Below are 11,826 nucleotides of genomic sequence, written 5' to 3' on the forward strand. Positions count from 1 at the left end.
GTGGTGAAAATGGAGCACCCACCCCAGAGCACCCAATTTGCACTGATATTGAAAAAAAATACAGGGCATCCTTTATAAGCTGTGTCCACAGTGTGGTAGTAAAAATTTTGGTACTTCTTCATTTTATTCCTTTATTTCCTTTAAATCATCCCGTTGGGGAGTTTATTAGATTTGGTCCCCTACAAAGGTACTGTATGTGAATTCGTGTGTTTGAATTCTTCTTTTGGGGGGGGGGTTGCTCATTCTTTTCTTTTCCCCCCCTTTTCTTTCTGCAAACCGCACAGCCCAGGATGTACAGATGGCGGAGAATAATGAAGTTTAATTACGTAAATCAAATTATGCAAATTGCTCAATAAGGCAAAAACAGACCATCTCCGATTCTGGGTTTTGATGTCAGTCTGTTTGTGTAAGCCTAAACCTGTTTGCTACTCCAGCTGAGCAGCAGTCTGTTCCATCGTGCTATGTAGCCTCATCTGACTGCTTGGTTCTCATGCTTTATATATTTTTGCAAAAAAACCCAACCTTTTACCACAACCTGTGTTTTAACTGTAAACTTATTTATCTAGGTTAAGGACAAAAAAACCTCCAAAATTTGCAATTAGGCGTAATTGTAGAAGAGAGGGCAGCAAAAAATATCAAGGTCAGCTCTTTTTTTTTTTTGCAAATCTTTTTATTGTTTTATAGATACATATATCACAATTTGTTTATACAGTTTACAGGTCTTATCCAACTTTTTTACCGGTTACAGTTGTTATATGGATAATATTAACTTAATACTATGCAATGCAAAACAGGGTAAAAACATTCAAATGGTATTTTCTTTTTTTTAAAGGTTTGTACTGCTATTTTGTATAAGGTTATACAAATCTTTTCCTTTGAATCCACTCGTGCCAATTGTTCCACATGCTTTTAGTTTCATTGATTCTGTTTCCCTTAAGTAGGTTTGTCAATTTATCCATTTCTGCACATGTATATATTTTTTCTATTATTAAATTTATATTGGGGGTCTGTTTGTTCTTCCATGTTTGCGCAATTGCAATTCTTGTAGCTGTATTTATGTGAGTCACTAAAAAAAGGGTTTGTTTCGAGTAAGATTTTTTCCAAATTCCGAGGAGCATCCCCTCCGGTGAGTACTCTATTTCCTCCTTCGTGATTTCCTTTAACCATTTGTAAATTGTTTCCCAAATTTTTTGGATTTTAGGGCAGGACCACCACATATGGAAGCTCTTTAACATTCAACAGCTACCCCACACCCCATCTCTTAAAATTTTTCCTCTTATTTATTTATTTATTTATTTATTTATTTTATTTATTTATTTATTTATTTTGTCCAATACAGCGGTGTTTTCCAACCTTGGCAACTTGAAGATATTTGGACTTCAACTCCCAGAATTCCCCAGCCAGCGAATGAGAAAGAGAGAGAGAGAGAAAGAAATGACATTCATCCCTAAATTCCTGGATTTGCAGAGCAACATGGTTAATATATTTAACATTTAAATACGTTAAAGGGTTAAATAAGGTTCAGGAGGGAAGTCTTTTGGGAAAGTGAACCCAAGAACAAGGGGACACAATCTGAGGTCACTTGGAGGAAAGATCAGAAGCAACGCGAGAAAATATTATTTTACTGAACGAATAGTAGATCCTTGGAACAAACTTCCAGCAGACATGGTTGGTCAATCCACATCAATTGAATTTAAACATGCCTGGGATAAACATATAGAAACATAGAAACATAGAAGACTGACGGCAGAAAAAGACCTCCTGGTCCATCTAGTCTGCCCTTATACTATTTTCTGTATTTTATCTTAGGATGGATATACATTTATCCCAGGCATGTTTAAATTCAGTAACTGTGGATTTACCAACCACGTCTGCTGGAAGTTTGTTCCAAGGATCTACTACTCTTTCAGTAAAATAATATTTTCTCATGTTGCTTTACTGAAAGAGTAGTAGATGCTTGGAACAAATTTCCAGCAGACGTGGTTGGTAAACCCACAGTCACTGAATGTAAACATGCCTGGGATAAACATAGTTCCATCCTAAGATAAAATACAGGAAATAGTATAAGGGCAGACGAGATGGACCATAAGGTATTTTTTTCTGCCGTCAATTTTTATTCATTCATTCATTCATTTATCCAATACACAATGAGGGTTTTAGTGGGTATATATCTATATACACATAGTAAAATACATGATGAAGGTTATAGAGGAGATACTCATAGTAAAATATATTTAAGAAATAATAGAAAAGAAGATAAAGTAATAGAACATATCAATGAAAGAATAGAAGAAGAGATATAGGAATAGAAGAAAGGGATAGGAGATATAGGTGAGCAATAGGACGGGGACAGAAGGCACTCTAGTGCACTTGTACTCGCCCCTTACTGACCTCTTAGGAATCTGGATAGGTCAACCATAGATAATCCAAGGGTAAAGTGTTGGGGGTTTGGGGATGACACTATGGAGTCCGGTAATGAGTTCCACGCTTCGACAACTCGGTTACTGAAGTCATTTTTTACAGTCAAGTTTGGAGCAGTTAATATTAAGTTTAAATCTGTTATGTGCTCTTGTGTTGTTGTGGTTGAAGCTGAAGTAGTTGCTGACAGGCAGGACGTTGCAGCATATGATCTTGTGGGCAATACTTAGATCTTGTTTAAGGCATCTTAGTTCTAGGCTTTCTAGGCCCAGGATTCTATGTTTCTCTGTTTCTATGTTCATTGCTGAGCTTTGACCAGTGACAGGAATATAATTTCTCAGATCATTTATATTGTGGGCCACACCGCCAAGGTTTCAGACAGGGTTGAATCTGTGCTGATCCAAAGACGTTGAGGATTAAACCTCAGGGTTTTGTTTTTATCGATCCTCCATCAGTGTGAGGCTGGTTACGTGAGGTGTGTAGCAGAAGCTTGGTTTCCAAGGAACCGAATGTTGAAGCTGTTATTTTTTTTCCCTTCCTCTTGTCCCCCTTTCTCCTGCACAATATGGGGACTTTTTTTTTAGACTTGCAAGGTGATGTCAATGCGGCTATACAGGCATGTCCGTGATTTATGACCACAACTGAGCCCCCAAATGTCCTGTCGGGCTCTCTGGTATACTCCTCCCAAAAATTCACAGGTACAAATTTCAGACACACACACGTTTGAAAATTCAAAACAATGTTCTTTATAATGAAAATTCACTTAAACCAAGCCCTCTTTTGGTATAGCCAAGAGCACTGGTCTCCAAACAAATTGGTAATTTGTACAAGTCGCTTATCAGTTCTGTGATACTTAGCTTGCAGCTGTGAGGCAATTCACAGTCCTTCTTCTTTCACAAAGTGAAACACACTTTGCTCTGGTTTAGTTTCAAAGCGGGGAAAAATCAGCACACAAAAGGTCAAAGTCAGTAAAGCAGTCATGAAACACAACGATCAGATAATCCTCCACAATGCTATGCACAATGCACAATGCTATTTATAGCAGCCTCACTAATGACCACAGCCCCACCCAACCACAGGTGGCCTCATTTTCTTTGATAATAATCTCTCAGTTGTCGCTGCCTATGCATCGCTCTCCGCATGCGTGGCTGTATCATTAACGCTTGTTCTGAATCCAAGGAGGAGCTAGAGAATTGATCTCCTTCTGAGCTGTCTGCCACACTCTCCTCCTCCCTGTCACTCATGTCTTCTTGGTCAGAGGAGCCTTCATCAGCAGATTCCACTGGGGGGGGGGACAGGCCTGCAGCATGTGGATGTCTCCCCCACATCCACAGTCCTTGGGGCAGGAGCTGGGCCAGAGCTAACCACAACACCAAATTTCTGTTGTTAAGTGAGGCATTTAATAGCAATTATTGCAGTGACGGCGAACCTATGGCACGGGTGCCACAGGTGGCACATGGAGCCATATCTGCTGGCACGCGAGCCGTTGTCCTAGCTCAGCTACGATGTGCATATGTGTGCCAGCCAGCTGATTTTTGGCTAGCACAGAGGCTCTGGGACGGTGTTTCCGGCTTCCAGAGAGCCTTCGGGGGGATGCGGGAAGGTGTTTTTCCCCTCCTCTGGCTCCAGGGAAGCCTTTAGAGCAGTGATTTTCAACCTTTTTTGAGCTGCAACACATTTACAAAATCCTGGGGTACACCACCAACTGAAATCATTTTCTCATTTCTCTTTTCTTCTCTCCTTTTTGCTCTCATTTCTCTCTCTCTCTCTCTCTCTCTCTCTCTCTCTCTTCCTTTCTCTTCTTTTCTCTCTCTCTCTTTCTTTCTTTCTCTCTCTCTCTCTCTTGCTTGCTTTCTCTCTCTCTCTCTTCCTTTCTTTTCTTTTCTCTCTCTCTCTTTCTTTCTTTCTCTCTCTCTCTCTCTTGCTTGCTTTCTCTCTCTCTCTCGCTTTCTCTCTCTCTTGCTTTCTTTCTCTCTCTCTCTCTCTTGCTTTCTTTCTCTCTTGCTTTCTCTCTCTCTTGCTTTCTTTCTCTCTCTCTCTTTCTCTCTCTCTCGTTCTCTCTTTTTCTCTTTCTCTCTCTTTCTCACATTCTCTCTGTCTCTGTCTCTCTCTTTCTTTCTCTCTCTCTCTCTTTCTTATACACCACATGGGCAACAGCGGCATCGGGCAGTAGCCGTGGGGTGGCGGCAGGGCGCTCAGCTGCGAGCGGGAGCTCCAGGGCAGAGGCACCGACAGTGGCGGCTGGATGTGTTGCTGGACGCTGTATATGCTGGCGCTGCACTGGGCATGAGCGCGGGGCTGGCACCTCTGTCCTGGCCTAGCCAGCGGGCCAGTGCCAGCCCCGTGCCCATGCCCAGCACAGCACCAGCATGTACGGTGTGCAGCAACACGTCCAGCGACCACCGTCAGTGCCTCCGCCCTGGAGCTCCCGCGGCTACTGCCCGGTGCTTCTGCTGCCGGTGCCCTCCTACTTCCCGCTGCTTTCTCGCCGGGCCCCAAATCTCACCTGCCGCCGCCGCCACGGAAGCTCCAGCCGTTTACACTAAATTATTCCAATAATAATTTTTTTTGTGTATTATATCAATGCATAGTGCTACCACAGTTACTCATCTTCTCCACCTGGGTTATAATACTTAAAACTCAATCTTCTTGTCTCGATTTTTTTCATGTGTGTATCTATAATTGTTTGTCTTAAGTGTTTATATCTTCTGTTTTTAAAGTATATATTTCAATATTATTATTATTATTTTAAAAAAAGAACAGCGAGGTTCAAGAAGGCCTCCGTTAAAGCCAACACATCTGCTATCGAGCATCTGCTGTTGAACTGCATCCCTTCGGAGAGGAGATCAGATATTCATGATTGAATGCGCCCAGCATCTCTAAAACAATAATGTCAGGAGGTAAATTAAGATAAATGATTTCGGATGAAGAGACAGTTCATTACCTTGAAACCAGGACTGCACAGAAGGTTGGTGACGGAATATTTTTCAGGGCACAAGGATGCCTTAGGGGAATCCCAAATATCCTGGAACACCTTCAAACAGCTTGGCTCATCTTTCTGATGCTTCTGCAGTTCCATTTTTTTTATACTTCTCAAAAAAATAAAGGGAACCCTCAAAGAACCCATCCTAGATCTGAATGAATGAAATATTCCCATTGAATAACTTTGTTCTTTACAAAGTTGAAAGTGCACAACAGCAGGTGAAATTTATTATCAATCAGTGTTGTTTCCTAAATGGACAGTTTGATTTCACAAAAGTTTGATTTACTTGGAGATTGATTGGTCTGTCTCTACCCTCTGAATTATTTGTTTAGCAGAGTGATGGCGTTCGGGGGAAAAACTGTTCTTGGGTCTAGTTGTCTTGATGTGCAGTGCTGTATAGTTTTGTTTTGAGAGTAGGGGTTGAAATAGTTTGTTGGTATCTCTCGGTATAGCTAGGCTATGAGACCTTTGACATACAATGAGCAGAGAATTTTAACAGAGTGTGGATGTGTGGTAAAGCCAAAGAAAAAAAAAAGACACAGACTTAGTTATACTTAATAAGTACTATTTACATATATACAAAACAGAAACAATCCATAACAAGCACTAAGCCATACAATATAATAAGCACTAAGCAAACACACTCCCCCCTCAAGGCAAAGCAAAAACGAATGAGCATTAAAGCATCATTGAGGAAAGGAGTTCAGGCGCCCTCTTATGGTGAACCAGCCCAAAATATTTACAGTGATAGTACAAGAGGCTACAATAGGTAGTTTACAATGGCAAACCCTAACAACCATGTACCTTGTACTAACATAGTTTATGTCCAGGATGCGAGGGGTCCGTAAATATTTTCACCGCCCTCTTTTTGACTCGTGCAGTATACAGGTCCTCAGTAATAAACAAATATATATAAAATAATAATAAATATATATAATAAATAATAAATAAATAATAGGTTACAAACTTCCAGCAGACGTGGTTGGTAAATTCTGAAGCATAACACACCAGACATCCTGATTGTGGAGAAAAAGAAAATATGGATCATCGACATCGCAATCCCAGGAGACAGCAGAATTAAGGAGAAGCAGCTAGAGAAATTAGTGAAATATGAAGATCTGAGAATCGAGCAGCAACGACTCTGGCATAAGCCTGTGAAAGTGGTCCCAGTGGTACTTGACACGCTGGGCGCAGTGCCAAAGGATCTCAGCGGACATTTGAAAACCATTGGAATTGACAAAATCTCCATCTGTCAATTGCAAAAGGCCGCTTTACTGGGATCGGCAAACATAATTCGCCGCTACATCACGCAGTCCTAGGTGCTTGGGAAGCGCCCGACTGGTGATGAAATACGAAATCCAGCATAGTGATCTCGTTTGCTGTGTTGTATTGACAATAATAATAAGAATAATGATGATGATGATGACTCGGCGCGGCTCACAAAACAATAACAATAGCAATATAGTACAAATCTAATAGTTAAAACTAAAATTAAAAACCCCACTATCTTTAAAAAACAATCAACACCACGCAATCATACCTTACTCAAGTCTTACTAGTCAGAAGGGGGCTATGTTGACGCAGTCTTAACTACACCTTGGATTTGTTGATGCCGTAATTAAACCCTGTGCCATTGAAAAACGTGTTTTCTTTTCTGCCTACATTTTCAAGGAGACAGGTTGGGTCTCCTTCAGCAAAGCAATAAGCCCATTAATGGTGTCTTTAATAAGGCTTCCCATCAATTTCTCCGGAACAGACATTCCGCTAATTAACCTGTAATTTTCTAGATGCCCCCGGGGTTCGTCTTCTTAAAAATGACTGTTACATATTAATAAACTGGGCAGGAATAACGAGGCGGAAGCTGGCCTGAGAGGCACGTAGCTAACGGTGCAGCTTTTTAGGCAGACGAACAAAGGATTTGAAGCTAAAAGAGAGTTTGTGTATGTGGGGGAAATATGTTTAAATAGGCAACCGTCTTATAGAATAACAAGGGATGCGGTGGCTTGGTGGCTAAGATTTTTTATTTATTTATTCTTTGTCCAATATACAATACATATGGAAGAGAATAAACATTAAGTAATATATATAAAGATAGAAAGTAAAAAAGAAGAGAAGTAGATGGGAGGGAGAGAATATATATGATATAAGAGATAGGGAGAGAATATATATGATATATATAATATATATATATATATAGATAGATAGATAGATAGATAGATAGATAGATAGATAGATAGATAGATAGATAGAGATAGATAGATGATAGATAGATAGATGATAGATAGATAGATAGATAGATAGATAGATAGAGATAGAGATAGAGATAGAGATAGAGATAGAGATAGAGATAGAGATAGAGATAGAGATAGAGATAGAGATAGAGATAGAGATAGAGATAGAGATAGAGATAGAGATAGAGATAGAGATAGAGATAGATAAGGAGAGAATATATATAATATATGAGATAAGGAAAGACGATAGGCACATCAGTGCACTTATATACGCCCCTTACTGGCCTCTTAGGAACCTGGAGAGGTCAATCGTGGAAAGTCTAAGGGAGAAATGTTGGGGGTTGGGAGTTGACACTATTGAGTCCGGTAATGAGTTCCACGCTTCGACAACTTGATTGTTAAAGTCATATTTTTTACAGTCAAGTTTGGAGCTGTTAATATTAAGTTTCAATCTGTTGAGTGCTCTTGTGTTTTTGTGGTTGAAGCTGAAGTAGTCGTTGACCGGAAGGACATTGCAGCATATGATCTTGTAGGCGCCGCAGTTCTAAGCTTTCAAGACCCAGGATAGTTAGTCTATTTTCGTAGGGTATTCTGTTTCGAGTGGAGGAGTGAAGGGCTCTTCTGGTGAAATATCTTTGGACGTTTTCGAGAGTGTTGTTGCTGCGCTTGTTGATCGGAAAGGTTGGCAGTTTGGTGGTTTGAATCCCTAGCTCCGCGTAACGGAGTGAGCTCCCATTAGTGGTCCCTGCTCCTGCCAACCTAGCAGTTCGAAAGCACGTTAAAAATGCAAGTAGAAAAATGAGGACCATAGAAACATAGAAACATAGAAGATTGACGGCAGAAAAAGACCTCATGGTCCATACAGTTTTATTGTTGTTGTGAGCCGCCCCGAGTCTACGGAGAGGGGTGGCATACAAATCTAACAAATAAATAAATCTAGTCTGCCCTTATACTGTTTTCTGTATTTTATTTTAGGATGGATATATGTTTATCCCACGCATGTTTAAATTCAGTTACTGTGGATTTACCAACCATGTCTGCTGGAAGTTTGTTCCAAGGATCTACTACTCTTTCAGTGAAATAACATTTTCTCACGTTACTTCTGATCTTTCCCCCAACTAACCTCAGATTGCACCCCTTGTCCTTGTGTTCACTTTCCTATTAAAAACACTTCCCTCCTGAACCTTATTTAACCCTTTAACATATTTAAATGTTTCGATCATGTCCCCCCTTTTCCTTCTGTCCTCCAGACTCTACAGATGGAGTTCATGAAGTCTTTCCTGATACGTTTTATGCTTAAGACCTTCCACCCTTCTTGTAGCCCGTCTTTGGAATTCAATTTTATCGATATCTTTTTGTAGGTGAGGTCTCCAGAACTGAACACAGGATTTCAAATGTGGTCTCACCAGCGCTCTATACAGCGGGATCACAATCTCCCTCTTCCTGCTTGTTATACCTCTAGCTTTGCAGCCAAGCATTCTACTCACTTTCCCTACCGCCTGACCGCACTGTTCACCCATTTTGAAACTGTCAGAAATCACTACCCCTAAATCCTTCTCTTCGGAGGTTTTTGCTAGCACACAACTGTCAATACAATACTCAGATTAAGGATTCCTTTTCCCCAAGTGCATTATTTTACATTTGGAAACATTGAACTGCAGTTTCCATTGCTTTGACCACTTATCTAGTAAAGCTAAATTATTTGCCATATTACAGACGCCTCCAGGAATATCAACCCTATTGCACCCTCTAGAGTCATAGGCAAATCTTCCCTACCAAACCTTCCCCAGTTAGATCAATAGTGAGATGCTACCGATATGGTAGAGGATGATATACTTGTAGTGCAAAGTGCAGCTTTGGCGTTTAGTCATGCTGGACACATGATCATGGAGATGTCTTTGGATAGCTCTGGCTCTTTGGCTTTGAAATGGAGATGAGCACTGCCCCCTAGTGTCGGGGATGACTAACAAATATATGTGAGGGGAACCTTTACCCCAGTGAAGGGCTGTAAAAAGTTTTACCACCACGCTGTGGACGTGGCTTATTTTGTGGGTGTGGCTTGTTGACCATGTGACCATGTGGGAGTGGCTTGATGATCATGTGACCGGGGTGGCTTAAAGGTCATGTGACTGGCTTAAAGGTTGCCAACTTGACGTCACTCACGTCAAGGGTTTGGGTTAGGGTGCCAGGTCCCTCCTCACCTCAAAGAGATACAATTTCCCTCTCTGTTTACTATTCCTAAACATCCAAAATAAACTCTTTAATTCTATGTATATATGCTATATGTGTACATACATATTACACACAGGCACACTAAATTATATATTATCTACTATATAAACTGTATGTGTATATACACACAGAGAGCTCTTCTAAAATTATATACATTCAGCCTCATTTACTGCGATAGGAAAAACATACCCAGACCCCAGAAGGGGAAAAAAAGAAAAATAATTCAATTTTTTTCTACCGATTCTGTGTACCGGGCCAAAGTTTTTCTACCGGTTCTGCGTACCTGACCATACTCGTAGGAGCCCATCACTTCATTGTATTCAGAAATGTTCAAATTAGTATACAGTGTTTCCTCGATTTTCGCGGGAGATGCGTTCCGAGACCGCCCGCGAAAGTCGAATTTCCGCGAAGTAGAGACGCGGAAGTAAATGCACTATTTTTGGCTATGAACAGTATCCCAAGCCTTCCCTTAACACTTTAAACCCCTAAATTGCAATTTCCCATTCCCTTAGCAACCATTTAGATTATTAATCACCATGTTTATTTATTAAAATTTATTTAAAAAATATTTATTAAAGGCAGACGAAAGTTTGGCGATGAAATATGACGTTGTCGGGCGGGGAAAACCATGGTATAGGGGGAAAAACCCACAAAGTATTTTTTAATTAATATTTTTGAAAAACTATGGTATAGACTTTTCGCGAAGTTTGAACCCGCGAAAATCGAGGGAACACTGTACTAGTGAAAAAAAGTATTCAAAAAGACAATTCCAGTAGCTAAGAACAACCTTTTTTCAGTCCGGGTCAATATGACCCTGAGGAATACAAGTGTATAATGTTGTGGGAACTATTTCTGTTTTCCAATTTTGCGCATATAGTCATCTTGACGCCGTTATAATATGGAGGATTAAGTGTTCTGAATTTTGATCCTGTGATCACACTGCAACGGTCGTAAGTGTGAAAAATGGACGTAACTCGCTTTTTTTTTTCCAGGGCTGCTGTACCTTTGAATGGTCACTAAACAGTTTTTAAGTTGAATGCTGCCTCGGTATTCACATCTCATGATTCCTGTAAAACTGTTTCAAATGGGGAAGGGAAAAAAATCTATATTCTTTCAGGAAACATCACAATGGATTTTGTGATTCATCACAATTCCCTGCCTGTAATTGTGCTCAATCGAGGCCCCTGTTGGGAGGATGAATGACTGTCGAATCAAAACAAGAGTCACACATCATTTGCTAATTTTTTTCCCTAGAAAGGGTTTGCTGTCTCTCAGGCGCCCAGGTTTCAGCTGTGTGTTTGGAGCAGGTGGGGAGAGAAAGAGAGAAAGAGGAGGAAGGGATGGAGGGCAGAAGGGAAGGAGGGAGGGAGATAGAAAGAGGGAGGGAGAGAGACAAATGAGAGGGAAGGAATGAAGGAGGGAGGGAGAGAGGGAGAAGAGAGGGAAGGAGGGAAGGAGGAAAAGAAGGAGGGAGGGGAGGGAGGAGGAGAGGGGGTGAGAGAGAAAAAAGAGGGAAGAAGGGAAGAGGTGGAGGAAGATAGAAAGAGGGAGGGAGAGGGAGAGAGACAGATGAGAGGGAAGGAATGAAGGAGGAAGGGAGAGAGAAGAGAGGGAAGGAGGAAGAGAAGGAGGGAGGGGAGGGAGGGAGGAGAGGGGGTGAGAGAGAAAAGAGAGGGAAGAAGGGAAGAGGTGGAGGGAGATAGAAAGAGGGAGGGAGAGGGAGAGAGACAGATGAGAGGGAAGGAATGAAGGAGGGAGGGAGAGATAGGAGAGAGGGAGGGAGAAGAGAGGGAGGGAGAGAAGAAGGGAGGAAAGGAGGGAAGGAGGAAGAGAAGGAGGGAGGGGAGGGAGGAGGAGAGGGGGAGAGAGAGAAGAGAGGGAAGAAGGGAAGAGGGGGAGGAAGATGGAGAGAAGGGATGAAGGGAAGTAAGGAGAGAGGGAAAGAAAAAAGAGGGTGAAGGA

At 41.3% G+C, this 11,826-nt stretch overlaps 1 protein-coding gene across 1 annotated transcript in view; it reads right to left on the bottom strand.

Annotated features, from left to right (window-relative positions):
- The window catches only part of GNAI1 (G protein subunit alpha i1), a 111,925-nt gene extending 104,764 nt beyond the window's left edge, over nt 1-7,161 (bottom strand). Inside the window, 2 exon segments of the mRNA XM_070754695.1 lie at nt 5,363-5,507; nt 7,064-7,161. Coding sequence (XP_070610796.1) covers nt 5,363-5,507; nt 7,064-7,161 — 243 coding nt within the window.
- Between the last annotated feature and the right edge of the window lie 4,665 nt (nt 7,162-11,826).

The sequence above is a fragment of the Erythrolamprus reginae genome, chromosome 6 (assembly GCF_031021105.1).
Source record: "Erythrolamprus reginae isolate rEryReg1 chromosome 6, rEryReg1.hap1, whole genome shotgun sequence".
NCBI classification, from domain to species: Eukaryota; Metazoa; Chordata; class Lepidosauria; order Squamata; family Dipsadidae; genus Erythrolamprus; species Erythrolamprus reginae.